At 38.9% G+C, this 25,365-nt stretch overlaps 2 protein-coding genes and 1 pseudogene across 3 annotated transcripts in view; 2 read left to right on the forward strand and 1 right to left on the reverse strand.

Annotated features, from left to right (window-relative positions):
• The window catches only part of LOC309848923 (ligand of Numb protein X 2-like), a 72,396-nt pseudogene that overhangs the window by 37,317 nt on the left and 9,714 nt on the right, over positions 1–25,365 (forward strand). The window lies entirely within an intron of this gene.
• The window catches only part of LOC309848531 (ral guanine nucleotide dissociation stimulator-like), a 64,352-nt gene that overhangs the window by 23,713 nt on the left and 15,274 nt on the right, over positions 1–25,365 (reverse strand). The gene's annotated exons all lie outside the window — the stretch shown is intronic.
• LOC309848894 (nucleoporin p58/p45-like) lies at positions 1,215–24,729 on the forward strand (the record flags this gene model as incomplete). The annotated part of the gene is given in 14 exon segments (XM_082700933.1): positions 1,215–1,444; positions 1,447–1,453; positions 5,532–5,674; positions 7,348–7,383; positions 9,678–9,827; positions 10,476–10,613; positions 13,244–13,354; positions 17,744–17,768; positions 18,883–18,948; positions 19,271–19,433; positions 20,215–20,297; positions 21,895–22,142; positions 23,374–23,573; positions 24,724–24,729. Coding segments are annotated over 14 exon segments (1,473 nt in total). The 5' UTR covers positions 1,215–1,347.

A 25,365-nucleotide genomic window follows, 5' to 3' on the forward strand; every position in this document is an offset into this window, starting at 1 on the left:
GGGAGCCTGCTTCTCCCTCTGACTCTGCCTGCCACTCTGTCTGCCTGTGCTCACTTTCGCTCGCTCTCTCTCTGACAAATAAATAAATAAAATCTTTCAAAACAAAACAAAACAAAAAAACATAAGCTTGAACAAAAGATGCAAGGCACAGGGTAGGTAACAAAGAGGCCTCAGAGCAATGCAAAACCCAAAGCCAGAAGGCAGCCATCGCCACGATGGGCCTGGAGAACCAGACTCCTACCCAGCAGGATACACTGCAAAAACTTCGTGGACTTGGGGCGCCTGGGTGGCTCAGTGGGTTAAAGCCTCTGCCTTTGGCTCAGGTCATGATTCCAGGGTCCTGGGATCGAGCCCCATATAGGGCTCCCTGCTTGGCAGGGAGCCTGCTTCCTCTCCCCTCTCTCTCTGCCTGCCTCTCTGCCTACTTGTGATCTCTGTCTGTCAAATAAATAAATAAAATCTTAAAAAAAAAAAAAAAAAACTTCGTGGACTTGACCACATCGCTTGACGTCCAGGGGGTTTGCTCAGCACCACCAACGGGATCGGCCACCCCCCACCAAAGGACGCTCTCTGAGCTTCCTGGCTGGCAACTCGCAATGACTGCGCTTATCGGGCTTCAAAAGCTGTGGAGCGGATGAATGAATTGCTCTCAGTTCATTTCCGAACTGTCAGGGAAAGACAAGCTACCCCTCCTTCTCCGGGAAGGGACGGCAGCCGACCTTGGACTGAGCGCGCCTCCTTTCCTCTAACAGGGCTTGGACTGCTCAATAGGGCCCTCCCCACCTTGGGATTCCACGCATCCTTTTACCAGTAAGGAAAGACATAAGCAATAATATTTAACATCCATGAAGTTCAGATTACATCAACACCTATGCAAACACAGACCTAAGGGAACGGTTTTGCTGTTTAATGCCAAGCGCCTACCCTTTAAGAGGACCGGAGTCCCACCCCCACCATGCACGCCCCCAGGCCACGCCCCCCTCGCAACCCGCACTCCCCCGCCCAACCCAGCGCAGCCGCCCCCCGCCTCCGCCCCTTCCTAGAATGCCCTGCGGCGGCGAGCTCCTCCCATCCTAGGGTGCCTTGCTGGGCCGGCTCGCTCCCGGTGGATTACGGGCGCGCTGCGGGCTCGCTCCCGGTGGGTTACGTGCGCGCGGCAGGAGTCGGAACGTGCTGTCCGGTGCTTGCCCCACCCACCTCGGCCTGGTCTGTTCAGCTTCTAGGGCTTGAAGTTCTCGCCCGGTTGTGGCTGGGCAAGAGCGATGCTGCCTGGACCACCTTGGCTTTGAGGAGAGAGTAACGTCCAGAACCCCTGCTGCTTCCTTTCGGCGGTGAACCCCGGCGGCCATGTCCACGGGGTTCTCCTTCGGGACCGGCACGCTGGGCTCCACCACCGTAGCCCCCGGCGGGACCGGCGCAGGCGGCGGTTTCTCCTTCGGGACGGGGCATCTAGGTAACTGCGCTTCTGCGCCTTCCCGCCCTGGTCCTCTCCGTGACAGCCCCGTGGGTGGGCCCGTCCCTCTCCCTTCCCGCTGGGTTCCTTTCTAGTGGGTCTGGGAGAAAGAAAGACAGACTTGCGCAGCGCCAGCCTCATAGTCCTGCCGTTTGGGGGCCTGGTCGGGAGGGTGGTCATAGGGGTTGTGAGGTCCCCAGAACCCAAATGGTTCACCCAGTGTCCCTGTCGAGTGGGGTCTGGCTGGGTGAAAGGGCCTGGGGTTTCACGCTGAGCCCTAGCAGTGCGGCAGTCTGAGGCACAGAACGGAGAACGACATTGTGGGTCATTCTGGGGTTTCAGAAAAAGACAATAGAAAAATTTTAAGGGGGACAATTAGAGTTTTATCCCTGATAATTCAGAATTCATTGCAGGATATATGACTTTGGACATTCCACTGCTTTAATGATTTCGTGGTATTCTAAAGGAGCTCACCTCTTGGTACCTCATGGTCCTTTGTTACTGTAGTTTTTTGTTTTAAATACGTGTTGCAGCATTTCTTGGTGGTCATTTTGAACAGTGTGCGTAGTAGTATTCGTGAGTGTTATGGTGGAATGACTCACATTGTCTTCTAGTTACACTGAAAACTGTAGGTAGCATATTTATCGTTTTTGTGCAACCTGCTAAAGCACCGCTTCAGGCGATGACGAAATACAGCCAGCAGAGGTTTAGAAAAAGACATTAATAATAGTCAAAGGTCATTTTCATGGTGAGAGATTTAATTTTTAGAACTCCGTCTTTTTAAGGTAAAAGGGGAGGAGTTCATTACATCAAGAAGTGTGCATAGAAAATGTTACAAGGTATCTATCTCCTGAAGCTTGAGGGATGTCATTGTAGAGTAAAAAGACAAAAGTATCTTCCTTATATTAAAAAGGGGAGGTACAGGGGCGCCTGGGTGGCTCAGTGGGTTAAGCCTCTGCCTTCTGCTCAGGTCATGATCCCAGGATCCTGGGGTTGAGCTCCGCATGGAGCTCTCTGCTTAGCAAGGGGCATACCCCCTGCTTCTCTGCCTACTGGAGAGCTCGCTCTCTCTCTGTCAAATAATAAATAAAATCTTTAAATATATATATATATATATATATATATATATATAATTTACCAAGAAAAGTGGGGAGGTACAGACTACATAGTCAAGGAAAAAGTCTGGGAATTTCCCTTAATACCTCCTTTTCTCTCTGCACCCTTAATCAGCAATGCCTGCTAATTTTAATTACCTAGTTTCCATTTGCTTCACTTCATGTCACCGCCCTGTGGCAAGCTCTTGTCATTCATGGAACAAATATTTATTGAACACAGTTCCATATAATGGACTCTGTTTTAGATGGTGAAATAAATAAGGGTACAGCTCTTTCTTCCAGGTTTTCAACCAGTAACCCTTCTCCTATTTGGCGAAAACTATTCCTGTCATCTCCTACATAGATTAGTTCATTGGAATCACAATTGCTGTGTCAAAAATAGACTTTTTTTAAAAAAAGATTTTATTTATTTATTTGACAGACAGAGATTACCGGTAGGCAGAGAGGCAAGCAGAGAGCCCGATGAAGGACTCTATCTCAGGACCCTGGGATCATGACCTGAGCCGAAGGCAGAGGCTTTAACCCACTGAGCCACCCAGGCATCCGGATTTGGTCTCTTTAGGTAAATCATTTTAGGGAAGTTACTCTCCAAGCCTCAGTTCCCACATCTGGAACAGAGATGCTGATGAATAAAGTACTTAACATCATATCTGGCACTTGGTAAGTGCTCCCTAAATGTTACTTTCTAAGTCCACATTAGGGCATGCTGGAGAAGTTAAAACAATATTCCTGACCTGTTGGAGTCAACAGTAACACATTCTGATGAGCCATTGGCAGATAATAGTGGGTTGAGGCAAAACTTGGTCCTGTTTGGGGTAGCTTTTAAATAAATTTCTCTCCTGTAGAGAAATTTCTCTTTTGCTTTCTTGAGTAAGAAGATACCACTTTGATGTATTTCTTCGGTAATGTTTTCACATTTAATTATGAAACAGTGCCTTGTGTCTTCAGTTATCTTAAGTTGTCAAGAAATTTTAAATATTTTGTCTAAAAATACAAAATTTCAGAAAAAAATACATAATTTCATTGTGCATCTTTCTAATTTGTGGAATAGCAGTAAAACCAAATGGGATCACTGAATTATTTGGGAGGGAGGGGAGCATAATTACCATTTCCTTAATTTGAGGTCTTCAAAATTTGCCAATAACATTTATTAAAATACCTTTTTAGCTCAGTTGATTAAGTGTTCAAAGTTTTGTGCTTTGTTGGTGAGATTTTGCAACCCTGTTTTGCCAACCTTCTGTACTTCACATACCCATGTTCCTAGAGATCATTTTAAAATGAATGATAGGGGTGCCTGGGTGGCTCAGGGGGTTAAGCCTCTGCCTTTGGCTAAGATCATGATCCCAGGGTCCTGGGATCCAGCCCCGCATCGGGCTCTCTGCTCAGTGGGGAGCCTGCTTCCCTTCCTCTCTCTCTGCCTGCCTCTCTACCTACTTGTGATCTATGTCTGTCAAGTAAAAAATAAAATCTTTAAAAAAAATAAAATAAAATCCATGATAAATTAAGACACAGGGCCAGCTCCCTTTTTTTTTTTTTTTTAAGATTTTATTTATTGATTTGACAGAGAGAGATCACAAGTAGGCAGAGAGGCAGGGAGAGAGAGAGAGAGGAGGAAACAGACTCCCCGCCGAGCAGAGAGCCCGATGCGGGACTCGATCCCAGGACCCCTTTTTTGACCCCCTACTCAGTGTTGATGACTGGTTTCAAGTTCTGTTCCCCTCACAGTGATTGGCTGGTGTAATACATTGTATAAAATGTGTTTAATTGAATTTATTAAGTTCCTAATGATGACAGTAATAACATTTATTAAGTGAAGTTAATTCACCATGCATAATCTCTCAATCTTTTGCAAAAAATCTGTTAAGTGGGCAAAATTATTAACATTTTGCATATGAGGAAACAGAGGATCAAGAAGGCTAAGTTATGTCACACAAGTCCCAGGACATTGGAGAGCTGGCACTGGAACCCAGCCATAACACCGCTACCTCCTTAAATTGCAGTGTCCCAGACATAAGCTTTTTAAAACTGACCTTGACTTCTCTTGGGATTATGTCTGTTTGGAAGGGCAGGCAGGATAGAATTAAGATACCTATATAGGATGAATGGGAGCTCCCATTATGTTATGTGTTATAGTCTCTTTTAACTCTCCTCTACAATTTTTGGAGTGTCAGGTTGTTGAGACATTTTGATTATTTTAATAATTTGTTCTCCCACAATAGATAGCAAATATGAGCCCCTGAGCTTTGATAAGAACAGTTGAAAGTCATGAACTTTGTTCACATCACTTGCTATTACCAGCTATTCTTTTTAAGCTTTCAGAAACTCTGAAGAGAATTTCTCCTTATGAACACATAATCTGGATAGAGGGTAATTTTTACTTTGTATTTTCCTCTTGCCAGGTTATGTTTAGTCCTTTTCCTCTTCTCACCCCTACCCCAGTTCTTGATGCTGTTTTGGTGAAACGTAACTGTATCCCCCGTCCCTGCCTAAATCCATGAATATGGTGATAAAGCAACAGAGAGGTGGCAAAGATCACTTAAAAGAACTTTTCTGAGTATGTTTTATTTTTCTTTATTTAGTAGTTGGGAAAGAACAAATGTATTTAGAAATATGGACTATCCGTGAGTCATTCAAGAGGAAAATGATCCACATTCATAGGATTGCTCTGTGGCCATTTTAAAATATGCTAACTGTCAATAAAACTTAGAGAAGGAGAATATGTGATACTGTTTATGATTTCCTTGGGATCTGAAATCTTTTGTATGTGACTTATTTTTAAAGAGAACAGGAGAATATTTGAATTGGGTTGGTTAAAAATAAATTGATAGTTCTTTTTGTATTCTATGGCAATATATTGAATATGTGAAAAGAAAGAAAGTGTTTAACCTTGAAGAGTTAATTTTTATTTTTCTTTAGGAAATACTGGCTCCAGTAGACTTTATTTTGTGTTCTTTATAGATAAGCAACCCTTCAGTGGGGCTCAATTTTGGAACTCTTGGAAGCACTGCAACTCCTGCCACGACATCTGCTCCTTCAGGTGGTTTTGGAACCGGGCTCCTTGGATCGAAACCTACCGCTGGGTTCACTCTGGGAGGAACAAATACAGGTAAGGAGGATTGTCACATTTCAGGGAGTAGCTATGGGATATTCTTTTTAAGGTTCTGGCTTATATCTCTGCCCTTTATATGGATTGTCAGACGTAAATATTAAGATGAAAAAATATATAGGGATGTGGACTTAAGGGCCAGTGGTAGGCGTAACATTGGTTATGATCTATTCTAGTGTAAATGAAAACACCCATTTAGGGGTTCTTGGATGGCTCAGCTGGTTAAGGGTCTAACTCTTGATTTCCACTCGGGTCATGATCTCATGCTTGCAGAATGAGACCTTCTTTGGGCTTTAAGCTCCTTGGGGAGTCAGCTTGAGATTCTCTCTCTATTTCCCTATCCTCCTGTTGCATACTGCACCCCCCTCCCCCAAGCTCTTCCTCAAAAATAAATAAATCTTCAAAAAAGAAGAGAAACAAATTTAAAGAAATGCGATTTTTTAAAGAAAGATTTTATTTATTCATCAGAGAGAGCGAGAATAAGCAGGGGGAGCAGGAGGCAGAGGGAGAGGCAGGCTCCTCACCGAGCAAGGAGCCCATTGCAGAACTTGATCCCAGGAACCTGGGATCATGATCTGAGCTGAAGGCAGCCGCTTAACCAATTGAGCCACGCAGGCATCCCAAGACCTCTTTTCAAAATAACTTCTTTTTTGGTATACTTGACACAATGAAGATATACCTCTTTAAATATAAAGAATTAATTTAATGTTTTTTAAGATTTTATTTATTTATTTGACAGACAGATCACAAGTAGGCAGAGAGGCAGGCAGAGAGAGAGAGAGAGAGGGAAGCAGGCTCCCTGCTGAGCAGAGAGCACAATGTGGGGCTCGATCCCAGGACCCTGAGATCATGACCTGAGCCGAAGGCAGCAGATTACCCCACTGAGCCACCCAGGCGCCCCAAGAATTAATTTAATTTTTACAAGAGAGTATATAATGCAGTGTTTCACCTTAGTGAAGATAAATCAAGTTTACCAATTTGGACGTTAATTTAATTTAGTATATATGGTGCAGTCAGCATCCTTTCTTGCTATAACATTATAATTTACCTTCCTAAGAGATGTTTTAAGTTTTTATATCATTAAAAGAGTCGTTTAGATGGGAAAAGGGCAAAAGGTCAAGGTTTCTGGTAGACATTTTGATAATAAAAATCTGTTTTTTAATACTTAAAGATATTTGGTTATTAAAAATATGTGTCAGTAATGCTGCCATTTCAAAAGCTTATTTCTTTATTTACTCTTTATTCTGTACCCGCAGGGCCTCTCGGTCTCTGTTACCACTTTATGCATTGACATTGCAGCTTTGATTGAAACTTTTCACAGCCACACATAGAAAATGTAAGAACTGCAGGAATGCGGGAGCTTCCAGTGAGCTCCTTGAAACGACTTTGTGTGCCAGTGTTGGCTTAGAGTAGCTTTTTTTCTCCTTGCCTAATGTTGTTATAAGCAGTAGTTGTTTGCATTTATAAATCTTATTCCCTATATAATTATATATAGCCGGTAATATGAAAACCAGTGCTCTAGGAAGAACGTTTCTATTAGCGGTCATGGTAGAAGATACTGGTTGTTGTAGTATCATATCCTGAGGATGACTCTAAGTCTTGCCCTTGTAATAACCCCCCCAAAATGTCATCTGCCATTGATGATTAAATTTTATTTCTCTTTTTGTCCCCAGGAATAGCAACAAGTATAACTACAGGATTAACTCTGGGTAAGAATTTTTTGAGGAAAGATCCCAGATCTGTGGTTTTCTTCTCTTCTCTTTATTATCTCACAGAGCTGGGGTATAGAAGGAAGCATGTAAGGAACCTAATAGATCACAGACACTGACTCATTATACAGCCTTTCAGTACTGGAGTTTTTAAAAAAGTCAATGACTGTTCAATTCAGGAAAAAAAACTTTAAATACAGCAATGGTTTTTTTCCTCTGGAGGTTTATTTTACATTGTATTTTTATAGTCATTTGAACCCTTTTAGTGGAAAAAAGAAAAGCAACAAACTCTAGACCAGAAGTCTTAGAATTAAGCCCTGTTGTAATTCCAAATCATTGTGAGGTCTTAGGTAGTCATGTAGTATCTGGCAGCTTTTGGTTATCTGTAAAACAAGGGTAGGACTGAAAAGTTTTTGTATTTCTTTTCAGCTCAAAAACGCCATGGTTCTCTGTAGCGATACGCCAAAGGGAATGTGAGTAAGTAGTATGACAGTTAATAATGTCAAAGGAAATGAATGAATGAAAAGATAGTATGGGAACTCAGTTAAAGTTAAGTTTATTAATTTAATTAACATTTGAAGTAAACTAAAGATTGGTGGACTTTGTTCTTTTGGATGCTACTCACCTGTGACCCACAGAAAGGGTAACCCATCTGTTCGTTACCAGAGTTTTGGACAGGATTGGCTTTGGGGCAAGCAGTTGGATTCTCTTCTTTTCTGAGATTTTAGAACCCATACAGGATTTCAAAGCACTGTACCCGGGCAGGAATTTCTGGTTGTGGTAAGGGCAATCCAGAAGTTTAATTTCTGGCAGCTGCTTCTCTCAGTGCCTTTAGGGAAAGCCAAAATGCAGGTCATTATGTATTTCCTCATTTAATAGTTTGGAATAGCTATTACTTCCTAACTCTGTGGCCTTGAGTATACATAATGCTTTGAACATTTAGTATTAGCTGTGGTGTGGTGATGGTACTGGTGGTGCAGGCGGTACTAATGATGTCAAGAGCATCAGCATGAGCATGAGTAAGGCATTCAGTGGGTGATGAGGTGAAGCTGACTGGCAGGTATAGTAACATGTTCTTGTATGACCTGATAAGTGCTCTAACATGTATGAAAGGCACGAGGGAAGTAGAGGAAGATAAGAGTAGAAGTTTATTTTGGAGGCAGGAAACATCATTCCTGATGGAGACGTGCAACAGCCCAGTCATAAGGGGACTCAGGGAAGTAGGAAAAGTACTTGGTTAGAATTTAGGATTCAGACGTGGGAATGGTAGGGAGAGAGGGGGTGTGAAGAGCAGATTGGAAGTAGATAGGAAAGGTGTTTGTGTGCCACGCCTTTTGACTCTAGTGTAGAGATAGTATAGAGCTAATAAGAGCCTTCAGTCAGAGAGAATCACCAGGGTATTATTTTTTGTTGGTGTTCTTGCTTCTTCTTTTTTAAAGTAACTGAAATAATTCCAAGAATAGATTAAAGTTTAGAGGGACTGATAGCACAGAAACAAATTAAGAGGTTATATTTGTTCTTGAGAAGAAGATGACCTGAGCTAAGGGTTTTGAGGATGCTTGTAATCCAGAGCTATTTCTGCAGTAGAATCAGCAGGATTCATGGCTAGTAGAATTCAGGAGAGAGAAGGGATGTCAGGGGTGATTATGGTTTCTGGCTTGAGCAACTGAGTGGACCACGGCAGGGGGTTTAGGAAACGTTTTGTGTAGGGAGGCGTAGAGGTGGAAAGTTAAGGGACATCCCGGTAGAGCTAACCAGTGGAGACTCTGGTAGGTGTAGATTTAGACCCATGTTGCCCTAGCTGAGATCCTGTAGTTGGGAAGTATGGGAGCAGGCCTGGAGCCGTAGGCAGTATCATTTAAGAACTGAACAGAGGAAGGAGATGGACAAAAGCAGACTGGAAGGAGTAGCCAGGGTTGACAGAAGTAAAGGAAGAGGAAACAGTAGAGAATGGTGGTTTAAATAGCGTTGGAGGAGAGGAATATTTTTCTGTAGAGTATAGAGCAAAGGAAGGGTAAGTGCTGTTTTAGGTAAATCCAGGGGTAGAACTGAAATTGGATTTCAATAGGACCACATTGATGGGACTTTTTCTTGCTTTTCCTAAGATCATAGCATCCTCTTTTAATTATTCACCATGATTTGGCTCCAACTTCTATATTTTCCTTTTTCATACCTACCCACGTATCCTTCTGGCTACAAAAGTAGGGTCACGAACTTTTAGGGATCCTGATTGAAACCGGTGTAATACATATACAGTCATGGTAAAATAGGATTTGTTTGTTTGTTTGACACAGGAACGCCAGCCACTACATCTGCGTCTACAGCAGGTTTCAGTTTAGGATTTAGTAAACCTGCCGCATCTGCCACACCATTTGCTCTCCCTATTACTTCTACCTCAGCTCGTGGTCTTACTCTTTCGTCTGCTCTGACGTCAACTCCAGCAGGTGAGGCAGAATGGAAAAAGTCACGTTTTGTGGTTGAATTTTGTTTTGTTTTTGGCTAGTGAATATAGGGATCCACCTTATTCAAGATAACTTCAGTTTTGGAAAGTTTTTATTTTAATCACTCAGCTATTAGGATCCTACAAAGATCATCATTGGCTTTAAAGCAGCAGGAGCCATCCTGGAAGTTGATCTCTGTTTACAGAGCAAAGCAGGGACAGGGTGAGAGGTAAAATGTAAAACTATTAATATTCACTTTGTTTTCAAGGAGCATATTGGTGACAAGAAAGGATAAAGAATTTGCATCAGCCTTGCCTGCCTTAGTATTCATACCATTTTGAAGGCGAATTTGGCATCCTGCATTGCAAACTCTTTATTATTCTCTGGAATCTGTTACCTTACACCATTCTAGTGTTACCTAGAACTCTTATTTGTGTCAGTAGCGTTTGCCTTACGGTCTTATTTCTCTTTATTCTTAAGTTTATGTAATTTTATCTTTAGCAAGTAGTTTTTTAGGAAAAACTAGAGTGAATTTTGTCATGGACGTGAGGGCTGTCTGTTTTGGTGGTGGTAGGGAATGTTTTGTGTTTTCTCCAGTGTTCTTAGAAATGATGTTTCCTTTTGAAGCCTTTACCGTTTTACTTTTTATAGGATCTACAGGATTTACCCTAAATAATTTGGGTGGAACAACAGCTACAATTACTACCCCATCAACATGCCTTTCCTTAGGGGGAGCCTTAGCTGGTTTGGGAGGTTCACTTTTCCAGAGTTCAAATACAGCCACATCAGGTAATTCATGGTATTCATTTTCCAAAATAGTAAATATTTATATTTAAATTTACTTTATCTGTATTTTGACCTTTGGAACAGACCACTTTGTCTCTTTAACCTGAATGTTGTTGTTTCGTATGAAAACTGAATTATAAAATAATGGTTTTCATGCATAATTGGACATCTTAGCCATATTGTAGAAAAAAAGTTTTCTGCTTCTCAGTATTGACTGACTATATAAAGAAACAAAGAAGGGCCTGTTTAAGGATCTTATAAACTATTCTAGAGAAATTTATCAAGAAATGGTAGTTGTAGAGTCTTGGATCATTTGGTATCTAAGTTCGTTGCAAAACAACTTGACCTTTCAAGCCCTGGTTTTAAGAATGGCTCTCCATTACAGGCATCAGGAAAGGCTATTAGCGTGCTTCGAAGAAAAGGTTTTAGAACACAAGTATTAAATTTATTCTAGTCAAGCAAAATACTAAAGTATCAATTCAATTGGCAAAGAATACTTCATATTTTCCATCTTGGATTGATTTTTCATTTCTTTCTTATTTTGAAATTAGCTTCATGTTAAGGATTCTGTCGATGTTTTGAGTATTAAGATATACCATAAATATATTTATATATAAATATAAATGAATGAATAATAGAGGAGACATGATACTATAAATAATGTAATATAATACCATGTAGGAGTGAGAAGAGCTTTCCTCTGATTTGAAAACATTGTATAATTATCTCACATAGCAATATAATATCAAGAATTTCTCTTTAACAATTTATGTGTTAGGAAAAACATATTTTTTGGCTTTGAAACATGTTAAAATCATAGCATTCCCAGTAATACATAGGTTCATGTATAATGGCTATTTTATATCAGAAGTTTTACTCAACACCTCGTAGGTGTCTAATACTTGGTCGTGTGGGAGAGATGAAGGAGTATGACCTAGTGTTTTCTATTAAACAGCTCTTTCATGTCCTCTGTTCAGGTGCTAAATTTAGTGAAGAAACTCTGGGTCAGTGGAAAGGGAAAAAAGGAGTTGGTGAAGATAATCTGTAAAAATTTGTAGCATTCAGATTTGCATTATCTTTCAGATACTTGTCTTTGTCACTGTAGTCTCACCTTGTAGGTATTCAAAATATCTCCTAATAACTGAATCACTGGATGACTGTAACATACATTTCTTTGTAGGATAAGTGTTTAAACATCTCTCCTAAAGAGTCCTATGAGAGCAAAACACAAAAATAACAGAAAGGGGAGGTGGAGGATTGTTTTTGTGTCTTTCTAATGAGTTTGTAGGCCTGCTAGAATTTTTCTTAGGCTCTAGACACACGTCAGTGCTTGATTTATGGTTGTGCTAACTAAACATACCCCCTGTATTTTTTTTTTTTTTAATGGACATTCATTTAGCTGTATTTTTTTTTTTCACACATTGTCAGTATTTAAATCCACTCTTCATATATCCCCTGCTTTTATTCAGTACCTCTGCTGTTTCCTCTGTTTAAAGTAAATAGCATCTGTCCAAAAAGAAACACAGTTATGTGAGCTTGGTAATGCATGGAATTAGATGATTTACCAATGCGTGGTCTTTAAAATTTTGCTACTTGATTTACAAGCATACCTTCATGACTTAAGATTAACTGTAGTTTAGCCCCTTCAATTCCTTTTGTCAGTGAGGTAGGATTTAAATAAATGAAGTCTATTTCTTTCATTAAATTATTTTTTAAAAAGCTTGGGAGTATGAAATTTGATATTTGAACTGTAAGGCTTCTAACTCTCAGTTAGATTTTAGATTTCATAAATAATGAAACTATTGGCTTTATAAGATTTATAAGATTTGCTGAAATCTTATAAATCATTACCGGATTATTTTATTATGTAATTTATTTATCTGTTACCAGCTTTCCTGAGGTATAATTGAGAAGTAAAAGTGTAAGATATTTAAAGTGTAGAGCATAGTGATTTCATATATACATGCACATTGTAAATGCCCATCAAGTTAATTAACACATCTAATACTTGATAATTTAAAAAGTATCCAATTACAAAGCATGACTAGAGGACAAGAAGTATTTACCTGGAAATATACAAACTAAAACTGCTTTTTCAGAAGGATTTAAGAAAAACAAGTAGTATGTTCACATTTTTTGAATTAACAGATAAAACTCTGACCTTTTTAGTAAAGAAAATTAATAGACCCATAAGTACAGAGAACTGATGGTTGCCCGAAAGGGTAGGGAGGACAGGCAAAATGGCTGACGGGGAGTTGGTACAACCTTCCAGTTATGGAATCAGTCACAGGGATGGATATAATCCGTGGTATTGTAATTAGGTTGTATGGTGACAGATAGGGTAGTGACACTTGTGGCGAACATAGCATGTATAGAGTTTTCAAGTCACTGTTGTACACTAATGTGACATTGTGTGTCTACACTTTAAAAAGTTACCTAAAACGTAAAGAAGTTAAAATTATATTATCCAGACTACATACACCATTAAATCCCAGCTTTAGACTTATTCCATGTTATTTGCTTAAAGCAATTTTGAAGAAAAATGGGATCCAGCTTGAAAGCATTTGAGAATTTTGTCCATTGAGGGAAAATCATTGTAAAGACTTTGTAAATTATATTTGGTTTGTTTGTAGGACTTGGACAGAATGCTTTAGGCTTGACTTTGGGAACCACAGCAGCTACTTCAACTGCAGGCAATGAAGGTCTTGGTGGTATAGATTTTCGTACCTCATCAGATAAAAAGAGTAAGTAATGTTCTGTTCTAACAGTAAGTTAAATTTCTATGTCAGTAAGATTTTTAGTTACATGTTCAGTAGTAAAGTTTTTACTTTTACATTTACTTTATATCTCACAAATTTTTTGTGTATTATGTGTTTAAGATTTTATTTTCATAGAAAACTGAGTTTTGTTTATGCATACGGTTATGTAGCTATCAGTGTGTGTATGAATATATGTTCTTAAGTTGGGATCATGAACACATGTATGGTATATAAGTTGATACTTGAACACATGCTTTGAACTGGTTAGGTCCACTTATATGTGAATTTTTTCCAGTAAAAGTGGAGTCCTGTAAATGTGTTTTCCTTACAATTTTCTTAATATTTTCTTTTCTCTATCTTACTTTATTGTAAGACTGCAGTATGTAGTTCATATCACATACAAAGTGTGCGTGAATAGACTTTATATTGTCAGTAAACATTCTGGTCAGCAGGAAGCTATTAGTAAAGATTTTGGGGAGTCAAATTATGTGTAGATTTTCAACTGCCTGGGTGTTTAGGACCCTTAATCCCTGCATTGTTCAAAGGTCAACTGGATTGCTTTGTAACCTGTTCTTTCTCATATGTTATATCACCAGTATTTGTCAGTTCATTAATTCTTTAGGAGTGTTTTATTGCTGCTTAAGTCAGCTTTATGAATCGATACATCATTAATCAGCCGTCCTTCCATTATTAGTGTTTGTATTCAGTTCGTATATTCTAGGAAGTATCAACATATTGAGCATCTTTATGGGGAGAGGCAATGTGGCATTGTAGCTTAAGGGGATAGACTTGAGCTGAAATCTGGCTTCAGATCCCCTCCACTGTTGATAAGCTCTGCGACCTTGTTCAAGTTATTTATCCCTCTGTGTTTAGTTTCTTTATCTGTAAAGTGGGGGAAAAGAACAGTAACTACTTGACATTGTTGGTCCAAGGTTTACAGTTTATAAGACTTCAGTAGAGCCAGGCACATAATAAATGCTCTCTATGTGTTTGTTTTTCTTAAAAATTTTCATTCATATTTTTTTATTATTTTTTAAAGACAACCTAGAAACTGAATCACTGGCTTAAAGAGAGGGGAGAGTTTTGGAGACTCTTGGTAAATATTGTAAAATTACTTTCTAGAAAGAGTTTACCAATTGATTACCCACCAGCCAGTATGAAAATGCCGTTCTTCCTGTGCTCTTGCAATGCTGAATATTCTTGTTAAAAAATTACCAATCCAGATTCATTTTGAAAGATGTTTTAGTTTTGTTGATTCCCTGTGCATGATTTTTTGTTTTGTCGATTCCCTGTGCATGATTTTTGTTTTGTCTTGCATTGCCTCTTCTGCCTCTGATGAAAGCATGTTTCACGTATTGCATTGAATCCTCTGAAGAACTTAGAGTGAGTAACAGATGAAGGAGTCCATATATCTGTGTAGGAATTTTTTATTTGGATGTGGTTTTTATTATGTAGACGATTCTAGGGTGACGTACTGTTTTAAAAGCTGGCTATCCTAAAATCCTTTTAAACTTAGAAAATTTAGGATAACTTTGAATGAAAATTGATTTTTATTTTATTTTACTTTTTTTTTAAAATTTTATTTGACAGAGAAGAAGAGACAGCTAGAGAGGGAATACAAGTGGGGAGTGGGAGAGGGAGAAGCAGGCTTCCTACTGAGCCAGGAGCCTGATGCAGGGCTTGATCCCAGGACCCTGGATCATGACCTGAGCTGAAGGCAGATGCTTAACAACTGAGCCACTCAGGCGCCCCGAAAATTGATTTTTAAACATAGGGGTCTGTCTCTTGTTTTTACTTAGTTTTCTTTGTAGCCGCATCAAAATTAGAAGGAATTATCTTAGATATTTTAGCAGCTTATTTTTTAATCAGCTGAAGCAATCTGGTACCCTTGAACTACTTTGATTTTAATTATGAAACTGGTTCTCTCTTTATTGTAATTGCTTTTAGGCTCCACGTGAAAGACTTGATTGAGGCAAAGGAGTAAGAGAAATATAAGGAGTTAATCTCCCTTCGTGCCCTCCCCCCCATGCCACTCCACCTTCCCCCATTGTCTTCCTCTTGCGTTGTGCCTCAGAGTTGAACCAAAGGAGTATGTAGAATAAGTGCACATGACCTGATATAGCACATCCAGTTCCTTTTAACCTGCTATACGTGTCCAGGGGTTCTTTATTAATCTAAAGGATTTCTCTGTTTCCCTAGCAGCTGCATCAGTTAGCCTGGACCTGCTGTATTGGGTTTGATAGATGAAGAGGGGTAGGAAGCAGTGGTCTATAAGTGGGGGCAGCATGGAGTAAGATCTAGAGACAAGGATGATCTTTACTCTTTTGAAGAACTGCTGGAAAACCGGCGAGCTGCAGCATGGGAAGATCAGATTCCAGATGTCATAAAGGGAAGGGCCGTGTATGTCATCTTAAAGAGTTTTGTAATTACACGGAGGACAGTTGAGACTAGGGTTTTGATGTGAATAATATGACATGAGATACGTGATTGAAGAAGAGCATTCTGGCAGCCATGTGGAAGATAATGTGAAGGAGGGCAGGAACAGAGGTGGAGTGCTGACAGTGAGCTTTGACAGCAGTCCACAGGTATTACAGATGCCAAGCTAGATGGACTAGTCAGGGCCCACGTTCGGCCAAAAACAGGCCTAAGTTTTCTATACGCAGGTTTGTGTGTATAGAGACTTCTGTAAATATAATAAAAATGGAATATCAAAGAGAGAGCAAAATAGGACGCTAATGAATAAAAAAGTTGAAGTCTGTGGGATAAAAATTAAATTCCTCCTTTATCTTACTGTGTCTCACCCAGTCAAAGGCTTGCATCGGTAGAACATGGATATCAATTTCAGAAATGTTAAACTATGAAAGAGAAAAATCAACATACAAAGTAAGGAAAAATAAATTGTAGTTAGATTAAAAAGGTAAACAAAAGAAACCCTATGGACAAAGGCAAAAGGTAAAGGACAGGTTGGAAGTAAAATACTTGCTGTTTCGATGCTTTTTTTCTTCACATTTTAACATCCGAAATTGAGATGTATCTTGAAATCAAGGTCTCATTTTAGAAATAGACACATAAAGTATATGTATGAGATAATTAATATGCTTAATGTTGAAATAGCTCTGAGAAGTCAGTGAGAAACATACCTCGGATATACCTCAAATAGCCTGAATAGACCATTCACTCAAGGAGAAATAGACTTGTCTAATTAATATTTGAAATGTTTTACTTAGTACTGTCAGAAATATGAATTTAGATGATAGTGAAGTGGCATTTCTCACCTATGTACTGGCAGTGATTGTTTCAGAAAAATGTCCATTGTTGTTGAGGGTGTGACGGAAAAATTACTTATTCGTAGTAGGTGGGAAGTTAAATTGGAACAGTTGTTTTAAAGGATCAGTTGATAATACGTAGGTTTTCCTTGATGTAATCTTTGACCTATAAATTCCTCTTTTTGTGGAATACAAATAAAGTCATGCACAAGTATTTGGAGATAAAGGCATTCACTGTAGCAGCATTGTTTATATAGTAAAGGTGTATATGTTAAGAAGAGGGTTGGGCATAAAGTTTCTGATACAGCTATGTCATCAGTATTCTGTGGTCATTTAAAACGATGTTAAGTGACATGAAAAATACTTAATTTCAACATCCTGAAAAAATATGTGCACATAACTTATGGTCATCCCGATCACGTTTAAAAATGTGTGTGTAAGTGCCAAAAGAGGTTGAAAGAGGAACCATTAAGGTTCTCTGATGGGATGAAGTTTTGTGTGTTCCTGTATTTCCTTCATTAAGCAGGTCTTATTTTGCAGTGTGAAGTAAATTCTAAAAAAGCAGAAAGTGAGTCACTGCATTTTGCTGACGGAGCATTTTTACCTTTCTACTTTTAGACATACACTAATAATGATAACCACTAAATAAGTGTTCATGAGAAAGCTGTTGATCTATCTGCACACATTAAAAACATCATCTTAAAAAATTGCTGCTTTTGTAAAATATTTAGAGACATCCGGGTAGTCTGACATATTTTAGTATTCTAAACTGATAGAATCTAAGAAAGCATCCAGTAGAACTTGCAGGAGGTCAACTGTGCTAGGAAGAATATTTTTCATAGAAGATAGTTGAAAGAGGAAGAATCTCTCCCTTGAAAGAAATAGATACAAATCAGCTACGTAATTATCTGTTTATGTGTATACAAACATGTCCCCATAGTATGTTGTTTGGAGTTTGTGACAAGTGACCTCATATGATGTCTATAAGGCTGTCCGAAAAATGCTTAGAAGTTTCTATTTATACCTAAGTTTGTGTTAAATTAAAACTTGAATTTGGAATACATTGTTAAATGACCTGTTTTTACATAAAGCTTCTTGAATTTTCTAGGTGATAAAACAGGAACAAGACCAGAGTAGGTTTACAATTTAACTTTTAAAGTATTTTATTTGAAGAATTTTATTTGTTAATTTATAGGCAGGTGGTCTCATCGGAAGTAAAAGAAACTATATAGACATTTAGAAGAAAAATTCTTTGAATCAGTTTTTGTCTAAAGTAAAATAATAAACATATGCTCTGGAAAGATTTTGGAAGGTCAGATCTTTAATTTTTAGTCATTAGGAAAGTTTATAACCAATGCTTTCTGGAATACTTTATGATCAGTTTTAGGTATATATACATTTTCTATATAAACTACTATACCAGTCCCATTTATTTTCTGATGATGAAGAGGGAGAAAAGCCTCTATCTATAATATACATCAGATAGGTTTGAAGATCACTATTTTTACTAGCACTTACATTTTCTCACCTAATTTGTATTACATTAGATAAAACATTTGTAAATAAATGATCAAGTTCATGCCTCCAAAATATCTTCTGTATACTTTAGCCCTATTGCATAAATGAGAAAGCTGTAGGAGACTGAGGTTTGCTTCAGGTTCTATCAAGGAAGTAGTAGCAGATCTGTGACTGAATTTTAACTCATAATTCCATTACAGCCTGCCACATTTCACCTCTTCCTTTTCTCATTAAATATTTATGATTCCCTTAGTCTATCCCTAGGTTTTATTTTGTTGAAGAATAAATTGAAATCTAAAAATCAACTAAAATATAATCAGAATCTCTATTATGAGAAGTTTGTAGACTTTCTTTAATGAATGCTTTAATATTTTTGAACGAAATAAAAGGTCAGTCATAGAGTTTTTGAGCCAGGGGAACTTAGTTCAATATTTAATCTCTTGTATTTTCTAATTTTTTTTCTTAAACATTTGGTCAGATGCATTTATGTGTACTTCTGATAGGTGCCAGTCCTTTTAGAAGAGAACTCCCTGTCAGATGAATTGTTAAAGCTATTTTAAAGGTCAGGAAACAACATTTTTTTTATAAAGAGATTTGAAATCAACCATAAGAGCTCTAAATGGGGAATATTTGTTTTACCTCCTCCCCTTTAACACTTATGTAGTGGAACTCAGCTGTCAGCTTTTTAGAACCTCAATGGCTTTAATCTATCTGTTGCATTTTTCTCAGGGATAGTAAAGCACTTAAGGATGAAAATCTCCCTCCTGTCATCTGCCAGGATGTTGAAAACCTCCAGTAAGTGTGTCAAATGTAATTAGATATATCATGTTGAAGAATGTTAGAATCTATTTTAAGGGGAACATCTCTTCTTCCTCTTAAACATTTTAACTTGGGTGTTGGTAAAAATTTTAATATTTTTATAAACAAAGCAGAATAATGGGAATTAAAATTCTTTTATTGTCAATCTGAAAAAAGCATGTGAACTGTGGATGAATTTTTTTTAATATTTCCTTTTTAAAAAACACTAGGACTCTGACCAGCCTATAGTAAATATACTTTTTTCCTATAGGAAACCAAAGGTGTATTTTTTGGAATTCAGTTTTATGTATCTTTTTAGGAAATTTGTGAAGGAACAGAAAAAGGTACAAGAAGAAATTAGTAGAATGTCTTCAAAAGCCATGCTTAAATTACAAGAGGATATTAAAACTCTGTCACTGGCTGCCAGTGGATTACAGAGGAACACCCTCAGTATTGACAAGTTGAAAACAGAAACTGCTCAGGTAAACTTACTTAAAGTAATTTTATTGTAGGGTTTTGTTTTGTTTTATTTAAGTCTTATAGGTTATAAGACTTGATACAGATGTACTGTAAGAAAACTGTATGGCATGTGTGCTTTTTAAAAAAAGATTTTATTTATTTGAGAGAGAGAGAAAGAGAGCATGAGAGGGGGGAGGGTCAAAGGGAGAAGCTGACCCCTTGCTGAGCAGGGAGTGAATTGCAGGACTCAGTCTTGGGTTTCAGGATCATGACCTGAGCCGAAGGCAGTCGCTTGACCAACTGACACCCAGGAGCCCTAGCTTGAGTACTTTTAAGTTGCTATGATACTAGTAGTCACTAGTTTGTATTGAGTTCTGATTATTTATGAGGCAGTATTTTAAGCAATTTAGTTTTCCTGAAAGCTCTATGAGTTAGGCCATCTTATCTTTGTTATATAAAGAAGAATATGGGCAGAGAGGTTGTTAATAAATGGAAGAGGTTGTCAATAAGTGGGAGAGTTGATACTCTTAACTAGTTTGTTTCCTAAGAGTACTTGCTGGCTAAATTGCTATATCATGCAAGCAAGGTAGAAAAATATGTTTTTAAAAATCTGTCATCCATTAAATAAAAACTATATTAAGCTTTTTAACTATTAAAAATTCTGATGACTTGCCAGTCTTATGTCTTAGTTATAAATATTAATGAGGCTCATGTTTTTTGCCATTCATATGTACTTGTTTTTTCTTTCTATGCTATAATCTATGTCATTTTTTCTTTGTTGACACTCTTGCCTCCCTTGTGTAGTTTGAAGTCTTTCATCGTCTCCTCCTGGCTACTTGTTCCGTCTCTGTGTACCCAGCTCCCCATCTGTTTAAAGGTGGTGTTGCGTAGTCTTCTGTAACCTTCCTGAGGGCTAGTTGAATGCGTTCTTCCATAGTTCTCTGTGATATCACACAAAATACCTGTCTTTAGTCCCTCTTAGCAATTTGCTATCCCATTGGGATGTAAGTATACCTGGTTCTTTATCTAACAACTTCAGGGTTCCAGTTTTAAATTTATTCATGGGGACACCTGGTTGGCTCAGTTGGTTAAGAGGCTGCCTTCCACTCGGGTCATGATCCCAGAGTCCTGGGATTGAGTCCCACATCTGGCTCCTTGCTCAGCAGGAGGCCTGCTTCTTTTTCTGCCTCTGCCTGTGCTCACTCTCTCTGACAAAAAAAAAAAAAAAAAAGAAAGAAAGAACAGAAAAAAAAATTTATTCTTGGATAAGATAAGAGGGGCTTTACAGTTACTTAGTTTGTAGGATTTTTTAGTTGTTAGCTAGGCTCTTTCCCAGCTGTGTACATTCTGCTTATGTTTCCTTCCCAAACCCTGTTTTTAGTCTGTTTCTCCATCGAAGACTGGCTGTTACACACATGGATACCAGTGTGTGATATGCATTTCGGGAATTGAATCTTTCCCTATAGTTTTAGTCTCAAGTATTGTTTTATGATCCACTTTTTGTCACCATTTTTTTATTGAATGAAATAGTTTTAAAATGCATTTCTCATGCAATCTACTTACTTGACAAAAATCGTTTCTCTCAGTGATACAATATTCCAAGTTACTTGTCAGGTCCTTGCAGGAACATTTCCTGGAGTGCGGCACAACAGTGCAGAAGGGAAATCCTTTGTCCTCTTAATAAGGTGATGAGGAAACCAGGAATGAGAAAAATCTAAATAAAGAAATTCCATAGCAATCTTTTGCAAGAACTTGAAACCCACAACTTATCTTTAGTTTGTGAGGGGAAATTCATTACTTTTACAGCTAAGGGATAGCTTCCAGTTTTCAATAAATTTATCCTATACTTGATTTTTCATGAAATTTGAGATTTTAAAAAACACTATCATTGAATGTAGTCTCCAGTCCTAGACATAAGACCACCACCCACCATACGCAGCCTCTTGAGCCTTTGCTCTGCTTTTCTGTAAGTGGCAGAGCCTCACATGTATTGCTTCTCACTAATTAATGAATGTGTACCCTTGGCCCTGAGATTGGAAAGGAACAGTGTCACTCAGGGTCCAAGTCTGGATGCAGGAGCACATTGTGGAAGAAGACTGCTGTTTCCACTCCTGTTAAGGAGTTAAGCCATCCCTGTGAAAAGGGGGTTATGCAATCAGGATCTCAGAATAGTATTTGCAGGGTACCGTCAACTGTGCTGGTGTATTTCTGGGACTAGTATGTATCCGAATACAGGTTTTTATTGAAGTATTTTTTGACACATGCACGAAGCCACTATTTATGCCAACGCCTGTTTTAAGTTTGCTACACAGTGTGGTAGGAACTTAGTTTGAGCAGAGGTTAAAATCAGAATTACATACCACTTGTGGATTACCTCTAGGTGAGTTTGGCAATGAAGCAGTGGCTATTCTGTTGTTAGGGCACAAGCTGTCTATCATTTTTCCTTTCAAATCATCTGGGAACCCCCTAATGCTCTCTCTCTAGATGTCCTGGAGCTTCTCATCGGAGACTTGCCCTAGAAAGGAGGAAAACTGATAAAGCTCAGACAGAGATTGAGAATGAAAATGGAACCACTGTAATAGATCTTCCAGGTACTTTATCCCTCGAAACGGACTGTTCAGGGACAGGCACAGAACCTGCTGAGCGCAGCTTGATATCAGCGTCTCTGCCCCCGTGGCCTGAGGAGCCTGGCCTGGACAACCCCGCCTTGGAGGAGAACACGGCCACTGACAGTATGTGCTCTTCACCTTGCTTTTGCTTTTCATCTGTTTTCAAATCAGATATTTCCTTTCTTCTCAGTACTCCCTATTACTTTCCCTCCATGGGGTGTTGTTGTTCTTCTTGTTGTTGTTGTTTTTCCTCTTCAACAAATAATTTTACTGAGATATGCTTCACGTATCACATATTCACCCTTTAAGTGTACAAGTCTTAACAGTTTGCCGTTTAGAAACAGAAAGCGAGTCTTACTTTGAGGCTTATGCTTCCCCCTCCCCCTCTTCTGTTGTAGTCCACAAATTCACTGGTCATCAGCAGGCTTCTTTTGTTTCTTTGTGTTGAAGCCTATTGCTTCTTGACTAAGAAATCCACAGCATCAAGAAGAACAAAAATAATACCTCAGCCTCCATGCTTGTTCTGTGTCAGCACTGTGCCAAGCACTTTACATATATTAACTTATTAAATGCTTGTACCAATACTGGCTTTTTTTTAATGATGAGGAAATTTAGTCAGGGAGTCATTGGTCAAAGTCTGAGAGCCACGAAATCGCTATATATGTATCTGACTTCCAAGGCCATGTGTCTGACTATTGCTGTCCTCTGGTAGCAGCCACTGATCTGTCTACATGACCCACCAGGAAACAGGCAGAAAACCTCTAGTCCTAGATCTTGGGCATATCTTAGTAGTTGGCCCTTTGTCTTACTTTTAAATAGGTTTATCTCTTATGAAAATTCCAATTTTTCTACAAATCCCATTTTTCCCAGCCATGGCTATAACAATTCTTCTATCTCCTACTGCTCAGATCAAGACCCTCCTCTTCTTGCTTAATGTGGTTCTTTTGTCAACCACTACGGTCATTGTATGTCACAGAGTTTGTCTTTTTTATTTCATATGTACTGCCTTGCACTGTTTACAGCTGTTTCATGGGTCAGAGTTTCTCTGATCAATTAGGACAAGATGATATTGTCTGTATATTTCTTTATCAGATCACTATGTGGTCCCTAGTGATCTGATGCATAGTAGTTATTTGTTGATTATTCACCTTTCGAAGAGGAAGTGTTTTGCTAATCTTATCTATTGGTGTTTTGGTCATTCTGTTTTTCTTATCCCGTGGTATTGCTTTGTTATGAATCATCTATTAACATAAGGTCATCACTAATGATAGACGATAACTTACTTACGTGAAGATAATCAAAATATAAAACGTTTTTCTTTCTATTTTTCTCCCTCTCATTTTTAACTTGGCAGCTACGCAGCAGCCGGTTAGTTTTCCGGAATGCATTATTACTACAATTGAAATTCACCGGGCTGATCTTTATATTCAGCTAGGAATTAGCATTGTGGGAGGCAATGAAAGGCCACTGATCAACATTGTTATCCAGGAAGTCTGTCGGCATGGGGTGATCACCAAAGATGGAAGACTTCTTGCTGGAGACCCAATTCTTCAGGTATCAATTTTTTAAATTATTTTGTTAACTTGCCTCTTTTGTTGCTCTTATTCATCAATTTAAAACTTAGGAAATTAGGGTACTGTGGAATCTGACTTATAAAAAGGTAAGTTTTACTGTTTTTTTTTTTTTATGCAAAAACAGATCAGAATTTATCTGTAATTTCTCCGATTTCCCCCAAACTCATGGAATGTATTTTTACCCCCATCTTAAATTTGATCCCACATGTGCCTCAGTGCGTGGCTCTCCAGGCCAGCTGGATTCCTCCTGGCTTGTACTCCATGGTTGGCTATTTCGGGGCCACCTTCACTGTTAAATTCTCTTGTCCCATTGTCTGTATCCCTAGTCCCAGGGTACCATCCATCAGTTCCCTTCGTTGTCTGATTCATCCTTCTCTACATGGATTACTATACTCTAGAAAAGACAGGTCACACAGCACAAGTTACTTAAAACTTATAGCATTGAATTTAAGATAGAATTCAGAAATCATGACCACCTCTTGTTGGTTCTCCAATGCACTCTTGTCCACAAACAGCCTGACTCTGCACTAATCCTTGGTGCTACCCTCTCCCTCTTGTCTTTAAAGAGAAATAGCTACTCCAACAAACGAACTAGCTTTGGGCAAGATGATGTTGTGTGTGAGGGCATACTGATGAGCATGAGATGGCCAGAATTCCACTGTTCATGTGAATTCTAGAGGGTATGTGAAAATTGACCTGGATATATGACCCATACAAGTATATGTGGTACTTGAAGCTAAAAGAATGGATATTTAGGAGAGAAGAAATAGGCATGAATGAGAAAAGATGTCTTCTAGGAACCCAAGCTCAAGGATTCTTGCCTCCTCAATTTCACTGCTGGGTCCTTCCCCACGGTCTGTTGGTATTCACCCCTTCCCTTTTCCTTGCCACCTCTCTGGTCTGTGCCTTCACTGCTTCACGTCTAACCCAGTAGAATCAATACGCCGCCTTCCTACTCTGCTTTGAAATCTGGTACGACCATTGTCAGGTTAATTCATCTGTGACTCTGCTTTCCCTGGGAAGATTGGACCAGAGAATCAAGTCCATACTGATTAATCTAACAGTCCGGGTCCTCTGTGGACTCTTACGCAACCTGTCCCTTCAGCCTTCACCCTTGCTTTTTCTTTCAGCTGTAGCCATCGGTGTATTACTGAAACATCATAGGCATGGTGGTCAGTGCTGAGGGTATAATTAAGAGCTAAAAGCAACCCCTGCCCTCATAGAATGTATAATGTAGCAGAAAAGCCAGACATAACAGTCTCCTTGCTTCCCTCCACGTTCCAGCCTGTCCCCATTGTGCTACAGCTTCCCCACCTTCATCCAGAAAGCCCTGCCCTGCCATTTTCACCCATTCAGACCTCTTCTCACACTAAGTACTGAAGACATTCCTTCTCTTCACCACTTAATGCATAATTGGTCACAGAGAGTTATTCAAATGCAGTGTCTTCCTTTGGGGATGGGAGCCACCATTATTACGTACTCTGGGACAGGCTTCTCACAGTGCTGTGCCTGGAGTCGATACCCAGGACATACTTGCTGAGTCAATAAAAGAGTGGATTTGGTTATGATATCCTGTTGGGAATAGCTGTCTTCTTCATTAAAACCAAACTTAGAACCTCTAGGATTTTTAGTTCTTCAAGAGAAATGTCCAGAGGGGAAGACAGACAAACTAGGCTCCAAGAGCAGCAAGGATTGACCTTTCCACTGGGGGTTCCTGGCTTTGGTTTCCACGCCCATCCGTATTCTGCCTCTTGTAGTTTGTGATTTCCACT

Source organism: Mustela nivalis (assembly GCF_964662115.1).
Source record: "Mustela nivalis genome assembly, chromosome: 15".
In the NCBI taxonomy this organism is placed as follows: Eukaryota; Metazoa; Chordata; class Mammalia; order Carnivora; family Mustelidae; genus Mustela; species Mustela nivalis.